Genomic DNA, 19,002 nt, shown 5'->3' with positions numbered 1-19,002 from the left:
TTAGAGCCGAGCTGCACCTTAGAGCCTAGCTGCACCTTAGAACCTAGCTGCACCTTAGAACCTAGCTGCACCTTAGACCCTAGCTGCACCTTAGACCCTAGCTGTACCTTAGAGCCTAGCTGCACCTTAGAACCTAGCTGTACCTTAGAGCCTAGCTGTACCTTAGAACCTAGCCGCACCTTGTTCATGATCTGTTCTATATATCCTATTGTTCATGATCTGTTCTATATATCCTATTGTTCATGATCTGTTCTATATATCCTATTGTTCATGATCTGTTCTGTGTATCCTATTGTTCATGATCTGTTCTATATATCCTATTGTTCATGATCTGTTCTATATATCCTATTGTTCATGATCTGTTCTATATATCCTATTGTTCATGATCTGTTCTATATATCCTATTGTTCATGATCTGTTCTATATATCCTATTGTTCTTGATCTGTTCTGTGTATTCTATTGTTCATGATCTGTTCTATATATCCTATTGTTCATGATCTGTTCTATATATCCTATTGTTCATGATCTGTTCTATATATCCTATTGTTCATGATCTGTTCTATATATCCTATTGTTCATGATCTGCTCTGTGTATCCTATTGTTCATGATCTGTTCTATATATCCTATTGTTCATGATCTGTTCTGTGTATCCTATTGTTCATGATCTGTTCTATGTATCCTATTGTTCATGATCTGTTCTATATATCCTATTGTTCATGATCTGTTCTATATATCCTATTGTTCATGATCTGTTCTATATATCCTATTGTTCATGATCTGTTCTATATATCCTATTGTTCATGATCTGTTCTATATATCCTATTGTTCATGATCTGTTCTATATATCCTATTGTTCATGATCTGTTCTATATATCCTATTGTTCATGATCTGTTATATATATCCTATTGTTCATGCTCTATTCTGCAAATCCATTCACAATCTATTCTGTATATCGTATTGTGTACTAAGCATACTACATCATCTATTAGGTGTAATTTTGTATTTGACCTATTAATGTTGATTATTGTACTGCAATGTTGAGGGAACAAGCACACAAGCATTTCCTTGCACCTTTTATACCTGCTGTAAACTGTGTGCATGACTACAAAACAAATGGATTTGATTGAAAGGTTAAGTCTATTTGTGATGTCTCATACCAAAGAAAAACAATGTTTAGACCTATCATCTGAATTTAGGGTCAGGCTCCAATGTTTAGACCTATCATCTGAATTTAGGGTCAGGCTCCAATTGACAATTGGTTAGTCTCCAAATAACATCCTCCCTCTGTCTGTCTCTTGATGTATCCCTCTCCAGCTCTCTCTCCCGTGGGGAGCTCTTCACAGAGATTTCTCTAGTTATTATGGCTGCTGTGTAAATCCAGGTGTCTACTAAAATGCTCCATCCATGAATAATACTCAGGGAATGGCCATGGTATACAGATACAATGATTCTGTATAGAAATACATTCTGTGGTTGACTACAAAAAAAAGAGTATCAAGTGATCTAGTTAAATCAGCATATCACTCAATTTGTTAAATGTTGCATACAGTACAACGATCTCAGAAGAAACTAACAACTGTACCATTATTAATATGTCTAAGTATATCTGATTCAGTAATAAGTTTTCCTAAAATGGATCTCTCTACTTAACCAAGTCTCCTGTGTGACCGTGCCAGCAAACTGCACTTGTGTTGTGGTCTTTCTGTCCCAATGCTCTCTCCCTCTCCTTTGTGATGTAAAACTGCAAAAATATTGGACTCAAAAAAATGGCCATTGAAATATTGACATATTAAAAAAAAGAAATGTTTTAATTAATGTTAGAAAACAGACTGTAGTTTTTTCGTCAGGAGTTTAAATACAGGTCTTTAGTGCCCTCTAGTGTTTTGAAAGTGGATGTTAAGTTTCGAGTTGACGTCTACAGTACATGTGCAACACGAAGGCGTCATAATGAACGATCGCTCTTAAAACAATGTTTATATTCATGCGATAAGATCATGTAGAAATGTTAAATGTTTTTCTTTGGTGGGTGATTATATCTGTCCTATTACATGCACAAGTGTATCAATTATACACACACGAGTGAAATGGAAAGTCCTATTTGTTGTTGTTGTTGCATATGGCCACTCTCTCTGAAACACCCTTCAATAGACCCTTCAGTGAAAATAAGACATTGATTGGAAGTAGGCCTACTTTATACTTAGCTTTAGCAACATGCAATCACTAAGTATAAAGTAGTTTGGTTACTTCTGATCACTAATGTACTATATATATTCTCCGGCTTTACCAGTACCGAATATAAAAAGTGACTTTTATAAGTTATATAAAAATGTTTTGGAGTAAGTAAAAAAAAAATATATTGATTTAACAGGCACTTGTCAATGAGTTTTTTGGTGAATAGAAATGTGGGCACTTCATTTGAACACAAACAGACCTGGTCTACAAAACACAAAATATATAGTGTTTACATTCCATGTGTGAAATCAACATTCCCGTACTAATGTAGACAATGATTCACAAACCCTTATGTTAGCCTCTGTCCTCAGTGAAGACAACCAGCTTATAATGGCATAACAATGTTGTTTTCATAATTAATATGAACTCTGTGTTTCATAATCATAGACACATCAGAAACCTTAGTGGGGTGAATGAATCATGTCTACCTTATTTTCTTAAAATGGCCTTTGGTATTGGTGGAAACATTTGCAGAAGGGCAACATGTTGAAAACAACAAACTACAGACAGAAACCTTGACCTGGTTATGAAGTCATACCCAAAGTGATCATATGAAATAGATACATACAAACAGAAAAAAGGTACACACGCAATCAGCTGTAAGAATGAGTAGATCATTTGAAATGCTTACGCTTAAATAAGATTTCCACAAACAAACAGAATACTCCATAAATGAAGTGGAAACAGACGGCGTAGTGGTGATTACAACCAAAATCATTCAACAGTATCCCTCATAACACACGTACAAGTTATTATTATCCTTACACTAGCATCCGGCTTTATAGATATGAATGTAGAGAGCTGGGCCTTGTCCAGAAACAACCACTAGCCCTAGACACTTGTGTAGATGTTACAAGAGCATTTCCCCTTGGTGATATTTCACCACATGCTTACACCTATCCTGTCTTCTCACTGAGATCAACAAGTTCCTAGGGGGCTGGCGGGGGTCTGGACGGGACACTGGTTTTCAATGACTCTCCCTCAGCATAGAGGACAGGTAAGGCAAAAAAGGTTGAAGAGAATATTGGAGCGAATACTATAAGAAACTGATCAGTTGTCTGGAGGGAAAAAAGGACAGACATCGCAGTGTCTATTAACATCCTAGACACCCTGTTTAGTGCCACCCCCTCCTCACTAACCAGGAGGGGTTGGCAGTCCTGGTGCCACCCCCTCCTCACTAACCAGGAGGGGTTGGCAGTCCTGGTGCCACCCCCTCCTCACTAACCAGGAGGGGTTGGCAGTCCTGGTGCCACCCCCTTTCTCATAGGACATTAAATAGTCAGCATCAGCTTCTTAAAACGTCAGTTAGTAGCGACGTTAGGCCGTAGTAGCTTTTTGGTTTATCATATCTGTCGTCCGCCACTGTAACCTTGTTGTTAATAACAGGAATGACTGACTCCCTCCGTCTCTGTGTCCCAATCGACCCCTAGACCCTACACCCTATGCACTTTTAGAGATCAGAGTAGATTTGATTGGTTTAAACCAATATGGTGAAACTTCCACCTAGCCTATCAGAGGGCAAGGTGAAGCTACTACCATATTGCTTGCACCGGTAAACATGTCAGATCTCCACAAGTCCATAGGGCGTAGGGTCTAGGGGTCCATTTGGGATGGTGCCAGAGATCCAGACGGTCTACCACTGCTCCCAGCTGAAGTCGTCTCCCCCGCCGAACACCAGGAAGAAGCCCAGGATGGTCAGGAAGATGACAGCGTTGCCAGCCATCACCAGGCCACAGGCCCCCCACTGGATCTGGAGGAAAAAACAGGGCCATGTTTATTAGGCACCACACAGAATTAAAAGGGGAGGGACTTCCTGGACCTGTCCAATGACTAAATGGCCTTTTACCCCCGCCCCCGCAAAATTTTGTCAAATGTTTTTCTGTTGCGTGACGTTATGAACAAAACCTAGATAAGACAGTCACTAGTTGTGCTCTATCAATTTGATGTATTAGGTGTTAACTACAGCTCTGCTAACAAGTAATATAGGTGTAGTGTTTCACCTTCATTTAACTAGGCAAGTCAGTTAAGAACAAATTCTTATTTACAATGGTGCCCTACACCGGCCAAACCCGGACGACACTGGGCCAATTGTGCATGGCCCTATGGGACTCCCAATCACATCCGGTTGTGATACATCCTGGAATCGAACCAGGGTATGTAGTGATGCCTCTAGCAGTGCCTCAGACCGCTGCGCCACTCGGGAGCCACTTTCAGTTACCTTAGCTATTATTGGGTATCATCAGGACTCGTACCAGCATCTACCATGCACAACTACATTAAATCTAGAATCAGCTTTACCTACCCAAGTCATTATGACCATTATGAGCATCAACACTTAAACTGATCCTAAATCAGCTTATAATGACATAAGCAACTAAAGTGACACAGTCATTGGCCATTGACAATATCAGGCAGGACTCACTAATGCAACCCGGGCCAGTATGATGGGAAGCCCGAACGCAGACACCACAATGCCCGTAGTGAAGAAGCATGCCAGCTCTCTGCATGCGTTGCTGGCGGCGTCACTGTCATCACTGAGCCTTCTGGATATGAAGGTGGGGACAGGAGACAGTATGTAGAAGATGAGGACGAAGAGAGGCCAGTACACCCTGAGAAAACAACGAAAACAAAACCAGTTCAAATCAGTTGTGGTCATATTACTTTAATTAATCAGAGACGCAGAACATAACACCCCTTGCCGGTTTTGAACCTGGGTCACCCAGCCCATATGGAAACACACTAACCACCTTGGACAAAATCGGGACACATTGCATCAGAGCTAGCTACACCACTAATTTCCATAAGTGTCTTCACAGATTTCAGAGGTAAAGGAGCAAATACATACCCATACTGCTCCAGTGCACAGCCCAACAGCAGGAAAGTCAAGCCGATAGCTCCACTGAAGGACAAGCCAACCAGCGCTATAGGACGACAGAAACAGAGATGGTGAGGAAGTTGTCACTTTTACAGACAGGATTCTTACTGGCTGTCCAGCAAAGATGGATCCTAGTCAGTAGTCTACTCACTCTAAGCAGCCAAATGTCCCATTCAAATAAATACTCAAATACAACAACAAAAAAGGTAGCATGCAATTTATAACAGTGTATTATGCAACTAATAATAAGGTTCTGTCATCATGAACGTAAATAAAAGGATAAATGGAATTTACACAATTAAGTTACATTTTCGAGTGAGAGAGAGCTGGTCGACCGTTCGCAGTGTGGATTGCCTTCACTGAAAAGGACATGCACTACCGTTCAAAAGTTTGGGGTCACTTAGAAATGTCCTTGTTTTTGAAAGAAAATAACATTTTGGGTCCATTAAAATAACATCAAATTGATCAGAAATACAGTGTAAACATTGTTAATGTTGTAAATGACTACCGAAACGACAGATTTTTTAATGGAATATCTACATAGGTGTACAGAGGCCCAATATCAGGCTCCAGTCTGTCACTGCCGTCTCCCCTGCTCTTACGCCTCGAACACACCGACACTGCTCTCCCCTGCTCTTACGCCTCGAACACACAGACACGGCTCTCCCCTGCTCTTACGCCTCAAACATACCGACACTGCCGTCTCCCCTGCTCTTACGCCTCGAACACACCAACAATGGCGTCTCCCCTGCTCTTACGCCTCGAACACACCGACACTGCTCTCCCCTGCTCTTACGCCTCGAACACAGACACGGCTCTCCCCTGATCTTACGCCTCAAACATACCGACACTGCCGTCTCCCCTGCTCTTACGCCTCGAACACACCAACAATGGCGTCTCCCCTGCTCTTACGCCTCGAACACACCGACACTGCTCTCCCCTGCTCTTACGCCTCAAACTCACCGACACTGCCGTCTCCCCTGCTCTTACGCCTCGAACACACCGACACTGCCGTCTCCCCTGCTCTTACGCCTCGAACACACCAACAATGCCGTCTCTTCTGCTCTTACGCCTCGAACACACCAACAATGCCGTCTCCCCTGCTCTTACGCCTCGAACACACCAACAATGCCGTCTCCCCTGCTCTTACGCCTCGAACACACCGACACTGCCATCTCCCCTGCTCTTACGCCTCGAACACACCGTCACTGCTCTCCCCTGCTCTTACGCCTCGAACACACCGTCACTGCTCTCCCCTGCTCTTACGCCTCGAACACACCGACAGCGTCATAGCATTTTGGTAAACCGGAACTACATTCATTTTCAATGGAACGCTGCGTTTGACATTCAGCATTGCGTTGCAGAGGCAGTTGCTGTGCGTTCTGTGTGGTGCAGACTGTACGTTGGATCATCGAATGTATGCGTCAAACTGTGTGTAGACGGCTTGACAGAAATGGTAGTAGAAGGTGAATATTTAACTTCTGTTGCACACATCAAGAAGATGCTGCCTACTATTTCCCCGAGTGGCGCAGTGGTCTAAGGCACTGCATCTCAGTGCTGGAGGAATAACTACAGACCCCGGTTCGATTCCAGGCTGTATCACAACCGGCAGTGATTGTGAGTACCATAGGGCAACGCACAATTGGCCCAACGTTGTCCGGGTTAGGCCGTTATTATAAATAAGAATTTGTTCTTAACTGCCTTGCCTAGTTAAATAAAGGTTAAATAAAATAGAACTGTATGCGTGGATGGCTTGAAAGAAACGGAAGGTGAATGAACTTTTGCTGGATACATATCCTGATGTGGATGCGTGCTACTTTGCGTAAAAACACTGTAGGTGTGTTACAAGCATGACGCATAAATCCAACATATGCACAACACAGAACGCACTGCAACGCAATGCTGCAAGGCAAACGCAGCGTTCCATTTGAAATTTAATGTACACAAATGTAAACACTGTCGGTGTGATCGAGATGTTTTTCGAACACACCGATAGCGTCAATGCGCAAAATAGCAGGCATCATCTTGATATGTATGCAACAAAAGTTCAACATTCACCTTCTGCTACCATTTCTATCAAGCCGTAGACGCAGACAGTTTGACGCACACATTCGTTAAATCAACGTATGCACCACAACGGCATCTGACAGCAATACTGGAAGGAAAACGCAGCGTTTCAATGGAAATGTATGTCATTATGGTGTCGGTGTTTTCGAAACAAGCCTGCATTTGTTGCGAACTCTCAAGTAGCCAAACAACTCGTACTTGAGTCTTAATTGTGGGGAAATACACAAGCACATTGTATAATTCTGTTACATTGCAATACTGGATAACACATTAACATGTCAATGTGACAGTGTACGCCACGACAACGTATCACAACAAAGCAAAAGTTATACGTGACACCATACCAAGGATCATTTTTAATTAACGTCAGATTTTACTTTTTGTAGCAGGTTTGGGGAATAGGGCTAAGGTTAGGAAAAGGGTAAAGGTTAGCTAAAATAAAAATCTACTTTTGACGTTAATTTGACAAAAGCTAGATCCCTTCTAGCCAAGACCCATAATAAGTGTTCGTAGCATACGTGGAATCGATATAATGTTGCACTTGGCTTGCCAGTGGCGGGGAGAAAACGTTTATGGAAACAAGAGAGTTGTGTAGAGCAAGTATCAATCAATTTACCTTTAATACCCGCCATTGTCTTACGTCTTAAATTGTCAATTTCTCTTCTTTGTGCTTGGTTTGTTCGTAAACGACTTCCTACTTCCTCCTTCGAACTTTTTATTTGCACCAGCTGACTTTCTTAAAGGAGCCATTTGTTCTCTCTGCGTTTAGTCTACTTTTCCATTTCCACTGTATTTATATTTCACAATTTTATTATTGAGCTCAGCTACGGAATGTTCTTGACACCTACTGTGCAAAATATTCCTTGCTGTAAAATTGCTCCTGAATTGAAGTATTTCATCGTAACTAATTGAAATAGCCTGGTAGTAGTACACGGGTTCATTCTGTTTCCGCTAGATCCGTTAACCAATAGACGTAGTTGGGCGTGGATTTTCGAAAGCGTTTTCGGGAATTGACGCAACGCTTGACTGGAAGACCCAAGACCGAGATTTGTAAACTTCATTACGCAGGACTGAACACCTTTATCAATGGTAAATGCTGAGAAAGTCATTATAATACACAATACTAATTGTACATTGATATTGAGGCACTCGTGAAAGACAGGGTTGTTTTTCCAGAGATTCGTGGACGGCAATACATAGGTGAGTTTCATTTTGAGTTGTTTCATCATGAGTTGTTTCGTCATGTACAGGTCAACTGTATACTGTAAAGGACTGTATGTTATGTATAATGACAGATACCTGTAACAAATCGAACTTTTCTGAAATGAAAATGGATGGCCCTCCCTTCAACAATATATATGTTTTACGTGACCCTCCCTGAACGCGTGATCCTCCCCTATACCCAAAATAATAATTCTAAGTTATCTTACATGACTGGAGACAAGCAGTTATTTTTTTGTAATACTACACAAAAGCATGTGAGCGGAGTGGAACGAGGAGTCGTGCATTCATTATTTGGCGGAGCAGTAGCGCTCAGCCACGAGTTCTGGGCACGCTCGTCCCAGTGTATTTCGGTTTCTTTGACCAGGTTTCCATCCAACCTTTTATGTGAGTAAAGTACATGTCGGATAAAAAAAAAGTAATGACAAGCCTTATGGAAACAGAACATTTTCCGGTAAACTTTCCGAATGTCGTTCAACACAAAACACTCTAGACAAGGTTGCATCTTTTTGTGTCGGTAAAATGAATTATGCCAGACATGTAGTTGGAAACGTTATTGTTATGCGCAAATAATGATATAATAACCAAGTGAACCTGGAGTCATGCGTTGACGTGTTGTGTGGTCCTCCCACTTTGACTGGTCAGGAAAGCATACAGTTTATTGGGTAGGTAGATTAACTTTACAGGGTGGCGAAGGTTCAAGGTGATGAGCTTGATGCTCTTTTCCAATAAATATCGAGGGTCTTATTCTTGTGACGTGACAATCGATGCTTGGCTGCCATTTGACAAATAAAAAGAACATTTCTCTTTTGTCCATGATAATAATCTTGTCATGTAGGCTATACGTGCGCTCTAGCCTACAACACACAGATAGCGATGTTGGCTGGAGCGCACGTGATAATAACAGTGGTCCCTTACATAACTTTTTTTGTGAGAACCGTAAGTAGAGGTGTTTCTATGGAAACCTATTTAACTTGTTTTTTTTTTATTCGGTACATGGTAATTTAACCACAAAAGTTACTTACTACGTCATCACGTGCAGCCTTTTTTCTGCAACAAGTCAATTTGATGGAAATGCGCATATTGTTTTTATGCGGATTTTAGAATATTCACATGAAAATCTCGCCAATTGGATGGAAACCTAGCTATTATCACTTTTTTTAAGGCATATTCTGTTGTATTTAATAGCCTACCCAAACACAAGTAATGCGCAGAAGTGTTGAGTATCTAGGTTTCCATCCAATTGGTGACAGATTTTCATGAAAATAATCTACAATCCACATAAATAAAATATGCGCATTTTCCCACTATAGATGTGTTTACTAGAGATGTGTTATCATCAAATAACTTTTGCGGTTAAATTCCCATGTACCGAATAAAACATTTTTACATGGGTTTCCTTCGCTTTTTCAACTCTACTGATGGTTTTGTCACTAAATGTTTAGCGTTATATAGGGACTGTGCCCCCTCTGGTATTGGCAAGTGAGCTGTTGCCAACAGCTCGCGGGTATAGCCTACACATTGAGATTACTATGGACAAAAGAGCGAGATTATTTTAATTTGTCAAATGGCAGCCAAGCATCAATCATCATGTCACCAGAATAAGACTCGATATTTATTGGAAAGGAGAATCAAGCTCATCACTTTGCACTTTCACCACCCTGTGAAGTTCATCATTTATTTAATCTTTAGCCGAATAAATTGTACGCTTTCCCGAGTGGTGGTGGGAGGACCACAACATATTTTCGCGTGACTACAAGTTTACGTCTAGATGATGGTTATCATATCAATATTTGCGCGTAAAAGCGTTTCCACCGCAGTGGCATGTATTCATGGATTCCAAGGGAAGCCAGGCATCCTCAAATATTTGACCAATGAAATAATTATCATTATTATTTTATTTATCTTGCGTCTTTCTCTGTGTTTTCGTAATTTTCTGTCAATTCGCAAGTGGCTGAATCTCACTGGAGAAATCATCCGAGTGAGGGAAACAGCGCCCCTCTGTCTCTGTATGTGTAGCCCATGTATCTGATGCTGTCTGGAACAAAAGAGAATGACATGTTACCACCGAAGCATTTGATTGACTGATGCCAGCAAGTATTTGGCCTCCTCCATTGATCTTTTTTTTTTTAAATAAAACAATTAGCCAATCAGCATTGCACTGAGCTCAACTGTGGGTTATCCTGGTGCAGCAAAATGTCTCTCAAGGGAGGCCAGTTTGGATTTGGCCTGACAGTGCCCCGTGCACAAAGTGAGGTCCGTACAGAAATGGTTTGTTGAGATCGGTGTGGAAGAACTTGACTGGACTGCACAGAGTTCTGAACTCAACCTCATAGAACACCTTTGGGATGAATTGGAATGCCGACTGCGAGCCAGGCCTAATCGTCCAATATCAGTGCCCGGCTTCACCAATGCTTTTGTGGCTGAATGGAAGCAAGTCCCCACAACAATATTCCGACATCAAGTGGAAAGCCTTCCTAGAAGAGTGTGGAGGAGAGGGGGACCAACTCCATTTTAACAAAGGGTGTACCAACTCCACAGTAATGCCCATGATTTTGGAATGAGATGTTCAATGAGCAGGTGTCCACATACTTTTGGTCATGTAATGTATTAAAGCCATATAGTAACCAACTTCTTCACCCTCTCAACATTCACCTTATCTCATTCAGTGAAGCAGGACAATGGAAGTGGGCAGGCAACTGTTGGTAAAGATGAGGATGAAGAGGAAGGGCGAGTTCACCTCAGTTCCTGTAATGGTGCAGGGCCTCGAGGTCCATCTCTACCTGGAAGACTCTCCCCAGCTGGTGTTTCTCCGGGGTTGTTACACTGCTGAGGAGCTGTGCACAAAGGCAGCCAAGAAGTGCGGTGAGTCTGAGTCACGTTAGTGTTGGCACATACACTGAGTGTGCAGAACATTAGGAACACCTGCTCTTTCCAACTTGACACAACTGTAGGAAGTAGTCAACATGGGCCAGCATCACTGTGGAACGCTTTTGACACCTTGCAGGGTCCATGCCCCAACTAATTGAGGCTGTTCTGAGGGCAAAAGGGGGGGATGCAACTCAATATTAAGGTGTTCCTATTGTTGCTTAAACTGTGTATGTTTCCCCGACTCTGTTCTCGCTCTCTCTCTCGCACAAACGCACACACACACACACTATTACTTGGTGCTCCATCTAAGTTTTTTCTACTCTGTTTTGTATCCTTCTTTTCAGAGTAGAACGTTCAGCAGGATATTTTCCCTTGGACCGTGTTCTCGAGAAATTCCAAAAGTCTTCCTTCTCCCTCCTGACTTATTTGAATGTTTGTCACAGATCACGAATATGACATCATGGGTGGTTCTTGTTGAGGGAAATCATGTTGTCTCTTTTTTTTTAGGCATTTCCCCTCTTTGCTGCAATTTGTTTGCCCTGTATGATGAGGTCAGGAAAATCTGGTTCCCTCCGAATCACACCTTCAAGGAAAGCAGCCGCTTACAGCTCCACTATCGCATGAGGTAAGCATTGGGATAAGCTACTCCTCAGTTTGTCACAACTATTGAAGAGGGAGAACCATTTTAGTATACAACAGCTACTTGGTCTGTAAATTCAACAGACTTGTTGAGTTAAAACCATTTCTTTCTTACAAAACGTTCATACTGACAGTGAAATACCTTCTTTAAAAAAAAAATTAACCCTGATCTCTTTATTCAGGTTCTACTTCACCAACTGGCATGGTGCGAATGAGAGTGTGCCACGTGTTTGCAGACACGCCCTCAAGAGAAAGAACAGCAATGAACCAGAGGGTAACCCCCTCCTTGACACTGCCTCACTGAAGTATCTGTTTGCCCAGGTATCCTCTCACACTCAGAACATATTTTCACACACTTTAAAACCGGTATATACTCAAATGGAGAGCTCTAGCATTTCACAATCATATATCTTGAATCATGTGTTTGTGCTTTTTGATTTTCCCAGGGTCAGCATGACTTCCTGAAGGGGTGGGCCACACTGCGTAACCCTCAGAATGAAGAGGAGGTCCACTATATTGAGAATGAGTGCCTGGGGATGGCAGTGTTGTCTATCTCACACCATGCCCTGGACAACAACATCGTCATCCCTGGTGTAGCAGGGCAAATCAGGTAACCAGTCACAATCCCAGAGGCTCAAAATTAAACCGTTTACCATCTTTCTTAATACACAACCATTTATGCTCATGCACTCTCACACACACACACACCCCCGACTCACACAAGACTCCTTCCGTCCCCACCCAGCTATAAGAAATATATCCCAGATAGAGTGAACCAAATCATCAAGCAACGCAGCTTCCTGACCCGACTCCGGATCTCCCGGGTGTTCCAGGACTTCCTCAGCGAGTTCAACAACAAGACAGTGCAGAGCGACAACGTCAGCACCCACGACATCAAGGTCAAATACCTAGCTACATTGGAAACTCTGACCTGTGGGTTCGGCTGTGAGGTGTGTAGCAAGTTGTACCACAGTACCCATAATGCTCTGTGCAACCGTATTTGCAGACACACTCTCAGAAAAAAAAATTGTGCTGGGCCAAAGACAGAACCAGGTGGTACTCCGATAGTCTAAGGTCTGTGTAAAGAAGTTCCTGAAGCTAACAAAATGGTGTCCTGTCTCATCAATACAAGGAGTATGAGCCCAAAGTGCTCCGTGTGACGGACAGCGAAGGGGAGATCCAAGGAACACCCACTTCCTGTAACCAGGGTCAGCCCACCCAGTACCAAGTCCTTGTGTCTGGAAATACAGGGATCAAGTGGCGGAGGAAGCTACAGAATGTGACAGTGAGTATATTATTTTGGCACTTATAATGTGTAAATTATGGCACATCTATCTGTATTGTATTTATTACTTATTAGTCACATGCTGAATACAACAGGTGTAGACCTTACAGTGAAATGCTTACTTACGAGCCCCTAACCAACAATGCAGTTAAAAAAAATACAGATAAGAATAAAAGTAACAAGTAATTAAAGAGCAGCAGTGGAATAACAATAGTGATACTATATACAGGGCGTACCAATACAGAGTCAATGTGTGGGGGCACCGGTTATTTGCGGTAGTATGTACATGTAGGTAGAGTCATTAAAGTGACTATGCATAGATTACAACAGAGTAGCAGTGGTGTAAAGAGTCTGAGTGGCTATTTGACTAAATGTTCAGGAGTCTTATGGCTTGGGGGTAGAAGCTGTTTAGAAGCCTCTTGGACCTAGACTTTGGCGCTCCGGTACCGCTTGCCATGCGGTAGCAGAGAGAACAGTCTATGACTAGGGTGGCTGGAGTCTTTGACAATTATTAGGGCCTTCCTCTGACACCGCCTGGTATAGAGGTCCTGGATGGCAGGAAGCTTGGCCCCAGTGATGTACTGGGCCGGTCACACTACCCTCTGTAGGTCCTTGCGGTCGAAGGCCAAGCAGTTGCCATACCAGGCAGTGATGCAACCAGTCAGGATTCTCTCGATGGTGCAGCTGTAGAACCTTTTGAGGATCTGAGGACCTATGCCAAATCTTGTCAGTTTCCTGAGGGGAATAGGCTTTTGTCGTGCCCTCTTTGACTGTCTTGGTGTACTTGGACCATTCACGTTTGTTGGTGATGACCAGGGAACTTGAAGGTCTCAACCTGCTTCACTGCAGCCCCGTCGATGGGAATGGCTTCGTACTCGGTCCTCTTTTTCCTGTAGTCCACGATCATCATCTGGTATTTTGTTTATCAAGAGATTTAAAAAAATGTCATGTTCATCTATTTCTCAGAATGCATGGACTGCCAAAGAGAAGAAAAAATCCCTAAAGCACAAAACCAACATCAACTTGACGAACAAACCACCTCAAGGTGTTTCGAACGACTGGAAAACCTTCTCCGATTTCCATGAGATCACACACATCAACATCAAGGGCTCCACAGTCACTGTCCACAAGCAGGACAACAAAAATATGGTAGAGTTTCATTGTTTTGAAGTTTCAGGGGAAACTTATTCCATTGCTTTACGTTACGTCGGTGTATTCTCTTTGTGCCCATTGTTACGTTGGACATTCACCTTCTTCGTTTGTTGTCACTTTATTTCTACCACAGGAACTGGGCCTGGGTTTCCACGCAGAGGCATTGTCTTTTGCCGCCCTTATTGATGGATACTTCCGTCTGACGGTGGACGCACATCACTTCCTGTGTACAGACGTGGCCCCTCCCTCTGTGGTGCGGAACCTGCAGGAAGGCTGTCATGGGCCAATCAGGTGAGTTTAAATATCCCCATTCAGTTGTCATTGGATAGAGAACATGTAGTAGTTCTATAGTCAAATTTGTTTGATTTATACAGATATTGATATAATAATACTTCTATACTAGTGTAGAACTGAATTGATCCAACCCTTTTGGCCCCTCCCCTTCCAGCATGGACTACACCTCCCACAAGCTGCGTCAGGAGGGCGAGGAGGAGGGCATGTACGTCCTGCGCTGGAGCTGCATCAACTATGACCACATCCTCCTGACTGTCACAGGCAACGAGGTACAGCACCACAAACACCACCGGCCTCACCCACAGTCATGTATACAACGACTCTCATTTTAAGACAATCGTACATTTTATTTATTTTGACAACAGGTCTATCTTGTTAGTGACCATAATTTGCCTGAACTGAATTGTGATAATTTGTTGCTGTATGAATTCCTGTGTTAATAATTGGACTGATGTATTGCTCTCTAACCTCTTTGTCTCTTGGCTGCTGTAGGTGGACCTCACCAATAGTCGTCTGTACCGTAGCTTTAAGATCGAGGCGGGGCCGGAGGGCTACAGCCTGAATGGTACGGACCTGAGGCAGCCCTCCCTCAGGGAGCTGACGGAACAGCTGAGGGGCCAGACTCTCAGTACAGACAGAGGCTTCTTCCAGCTCCGTAAGGCCTGCCCTCCCCAGCCCAGAGGTATGGTATGATACCCTATCCATGGCACCTAATGCCTTACCATAGTCCTGCCCTCCCCAGCCCAGAGGTATGGTATGATACCCTGTCCATGGCACCTAATGCCTTACCATAGTCCTGCCCTCCCCAGCCCAGAGGTATGGTATGATACCCTATCCATGGCACCTAATGCCTTACCATAGTCCTGCCCTCCCCAGCCCAGAGGTATGGTATGATACCCTGTCCATGGCACCTAATGCCTTACCATAGTCCTGCCCTCCCCAGCCCAGAGGTATGGTATGATACCCTATCCATGGCACCTAATGCCTTACCATAGTCCTGCCCTCCCCAGCCCAGAGGTATGGTATGATACCCTGTCCATGGCACCTAATGCCTTAACATAGTCCTGCCCTCCCCAGCCCAGAGGTATGGTATGATACCCTATCCATGGCACCTAATGCCTTACCATAGTCCTGCCCTCCCCAGCCCAGAGGTATGGTATGATACCCTGTCCATGGCACCTAATGCCTTACCATAGTCCTGCCCTCCCCAGCCCAGAGGTATGGTATGATACCCTATCCATGGCACCTAATGCCTTACCATAGGCCTGCCCTCCCCAGCCCAGAGGTATGGTATGATACCCTGTCCATGGAACCTAATGCCTTACCATAGTCCTGCCCTCCCCAGCCCAGAGGTATGGTATGATACCCTGTCCATGGCACCTAATGCCTTACCATAGTCCTGCCCTCCCCAGCCCAGAGGTATGGTATGATACCCTGTCCATGGAACCTAATGCCTTACCATAGTCCTGTCCAGAGGTTTGGTATGATACCCTGCCCCAAAACTATCATCACGGCAATTAATTCCTTACCATACAGGCATTGGTACAGTATACCATACAATACACCAGGGGGCCTCATTTATAAACATCACATACACACAAAATATGCCCCAAAACATGCGTGCGCCAGTTTCCACACAAAAGTTGACTTTTATTTAAAAAAATAACTTGACTTGAGAATGTGCCTTTCCTCCCGCTAACATTAGACCATGTAGTTGATATATTGTAAGAAGGCAAAAGTAGCCCTGTAGCCCAGTAGCCCTGTAGCCCAGTAGCTGTGTGCAAATGGAGAATATAATGACACTCATGAAATCATTCAATCATTTGCCATTAGTGAGAAGAGCGATAATCTATTTAGGCCTATGTTATCTCTACATTCTAAAATAATTAGAAAACAGGCATATATTTCCTATGATTAATTTCATTTCCATGATCATTGCAGAATACATTCTTCGCCATTTCTATTTGGGATGGTTTCATACTGGTGAAATAGCCTATAGGCCGACAACTAGTGAAGATCTAATCCGCAGCGCAGTTTCTACGGTATAACAGTTCACCTTTTCCTATTGACGTTTGTATGCTACGTTTGAATACGGTAATGTTAATATTTAATTTAGAAACATAATACGCTACTCTGAGTGGATAAAACATTAAGAACACCCGCTCTTTCCATGACAGGCTGACCAGGTGAATCCAGGTGAAAGCTATGATCGCTAATTGATGTTACCTGTTAAATCCACTTCAATCAGTGTAGATGAAGAGGAAGAGAGGTTAAAGGATAAAGAAGGATTTTTAAGTCTTGAGACAATTGGAACATGGTTTGTTAATGTGTCCTATTCAGAGGGTGAATGGGAAAGATGAGATCTAAGTGCCTTTGAATAGGGTATGGTAGTAGGTGCCAGGCACACCGGTTTGAGAGTGTCAAGAACTGCAACGCTGCAGGGTTTTTCACACTCAACAGTTCCCAGTGTGTATCAAGAATGTTCCATCACCCATTGGACATCCAGCCAACTTGCCACAACTGTGGAAAGCATTGGCGTTAACATGGGCCAGCATCCCTGTGGAATGCTTTCAACACCTTATAGTCCATGCCCTGACAAACTGAGGCTGTCCCGAGGGCAAAACGGGTGCAACTCAATATGAGGAAGGTGTACCTAATGTTTTGTATACTCTGTGTATATCATAACCATTGCAGAATAAATTCCTCACCTTTTCTGCCCATGATGAGTTCATATTCCCTGAGTAGCCATACAACAAATTACCATGCACATCTCTCATTTAATTGGGCCTAGTAGATGGGCTATTATATTTTAATCCGGCAGGGAGTGTGGTTTATAACATACAGTAAAATTGAACATGGAAGTGTGTAGGATACCACTTTAAGTAGGGCTACTGTAGTTTTCAACAGAGTAGATCAATGTTTCAGAATTCGCGGGCAGTGCAGCATATTTAGGTTCCGGGAAATTCAAATGTTCAAACGATCTGTTTTACAGGTCCACAACAAATTGTAGTTGTTTTTCTTTCAGAAACGGTCAGATACAACAAATGTCACTACAAAGGAAAACATTCTGCCAACACCTCAAAAGACATTTGATCAAGTTCGCCATTTACTGGGCCTAATTCCAACACTTCCAAAGACGTTTGATCAAGTTCGCCATTTACTAGGCCTAATTCCAACACTTCCAAAGACATTTGATCCAGTTCGCCATTTACTAGGCCTAATTCCAACACTTCCAAAGACATTTGATCCAGTTCGCCATTTACTAGGCCTAATTCCAACACTTCCAAAGACGTTTGATCCAGTTCGCCATTTACTAGGCCTAATTCCAACACTTCCAAAGACATTTGATCCAGTTCGCCATTTACTAGGCCTAATTCCAACACTTCCAAAGTATACAGCAAATAAGGCTGTTATTGTCACCATAAAAGGTGAATGAGGGGCGTTTTTCAGGCGGAGTTATAATGCCCGGTTCACACGCGCTCAGTTTTACGACCGGTCGGATTTATAATGTGAAAAATGCGTATGTACAGAGCCTTCAGCAAGTATTCACAGCCCTTTACTTTTTCCCCGTGTTGTCGTGTTACAGCATGAATTTAAAATGACATGTTGTGTCACTGATCTACACACAATACCCCATCATGTCAAAATGGAATTTTGTTTGTAGAATTTTTTTTTTATTATTATTTTTATTCACAAAAAATTCTAAACTGAAAAGTATTCAACCCCTTTGTTATGGCAAGCCTAAATAAGTCTCAACGTTAACAGTGAAGTGAAGAGGTGAATCCAGGATGCTGGCCTTCTAGGCAGAGTTCCTCTGTCCACTGTCTGTGATCTTTTGCCCATCTTAATCTTTTCTTTTATTGGCCAGTCTGAGAAATGGCTTTTTCTTTGCAACTCTGCCTAGAAGGCCAGCATCCCGGAGTCGCCGCTTCACTTTTGACGTTGAGACTGGTGTTTTGCGGGTACTATTTAATGAAGCTGCCAGTTGAGGACTTGTGAGGCATCTTTTTCTCAAACTACACACTCGAATGTACTTGTCCTCTTTCTCAGTTGTGCACCGGGGCCTCCCACTCCTCTTTCTATTCTGGTTAGGGCCAGTTTGCTCTGTTCTGTAAAGGGAGTAATACTAAGCGTTGTATGAGATCTTCAGTTTCTTGGCAATTTTTCGCATGGAATAGCCTTCATTTCTCAGAACAAGTATAGACTGACGAGTTTCAGAAGAAAGGTCTTTGTTTCTGGCCATTGTTAGTCTGTAATCGAATCCACAAATGCTGATGCTCCAGATACTCAACTAGTCTAAAGAAGGCCAGTTTTATTGCTTCTTTAATGAGCACAACAGTTTTCAGCTGTGCTAACATAATTG

General features: G+C 42.9%; 2 protein-coding genes across 3 annotated transcripts in view; one reads left to right on the top strand and one right to left on the bottom strand.

Moving 5' to 3' along the window:
* Positions 1 to 1,788: 1,788 nt before the first annotated feature.
* LOC135558416 (leptin receptor gene-related protein) lies at positions 1,789 to 7,907 on the bottom strand. The gene is made up of 4 exons (XM_064992199.1): positions 7,794 to 7,907; positions 5,081 to 5,156; positions 4,658 to 4,844; positions 1,789 to 3,985 (listed from the first exon to the last, which is right to left on the bottom strand). Exons 1-4 carry the CDS (start codon positions 7,807 to 7,809, stop codon positions 3,869 to 3,871), a joined length of 396 nt encoding a protein of 131 aa, XP_064848271.1. The 5' UTR covers positions 7,810 to 7,907; the 3' UTR covers positions 1,789 to 3,868.
* A 198-nt stretch (positions 7,908 to 8,105) lies between these two features.
* Positions 8,106 to 19,002, top strand: part of LOC135558413 (tyrosine-protein kinase JAK1-like) — a 29,070-nt gene continuing 18,173 nt past the window's right edge. Inside the window, exons 1-11 of one of the 2 annotated variants that reach the window (XM_064992198.1) lie at positions 8,106 to 8,266; positions 11,068 to 11,263; positions 11,777 to 11,894; positions 12,091 to 12,229; positions 12,355 to 12,518; positions 12,654 to 12,858; positions 13,041 to 13,193; positions 14,160 to 14,342; positions 14,479 to 14,636; positions 14,794 to 14,908; positions 15,132 to 15,321. In XM_064992198.1, the coding sequence (XP_064848270.1) occupies positions 11,080 to 11,263; positions 11,777 to 11,894; positions 12,091 to 12,229; positions 12,355 to 12,518; positions 12,654 to 12,858; positions 13,041 to 13,193; positions 14,160 to 14,342; positions 14,479 to 14,636; positions 14,794 to 14,908; positions 15,132 to 15,321 (1,609 nt within the window). In that variant the 5' untranslated portion in view covers positions 8,106 to 8,266; positions 11,068 to 11,079. Of the gene's footprint in view, positions 8,378 to 11,067; positions 11,264 to 11,776; positions 11,895 to 12,090; positions 12,230 to 12,354; positions 12,519 to 12,653; positions 12,859 to 13,040; positions 13,194 to 14,159; positions 14,343 to 14,478; positions 14,637 to 14,793; positions 14,909 to 15,131; positions 15,322 to 19,002 lie in introns of both variants that reach the window. The other variant, XM_064992197.1, reaches the window with a different exon arrangement.

The sequence above is a fragment of the Oncorhynchus masou genome, chromosome 17 (genome assembly GCF_036934945.1).
Source record: "Oncorhynchus masou masou isolate Uvic2021 chromosome 17, UVic_Omas_1.1, whole genome shotgun sequence".
In the NCBI taxonomy this organism is placed as follows: Eukaryota; Metazoa; Chordata; class Actinopteri; order Salmoniformes; family Salmonidae; genus Oncorhynchus; species Oncorhynchus masou.
This window is presented reverse-complemented; position numbering and strand designations above follow the sequence as displayed.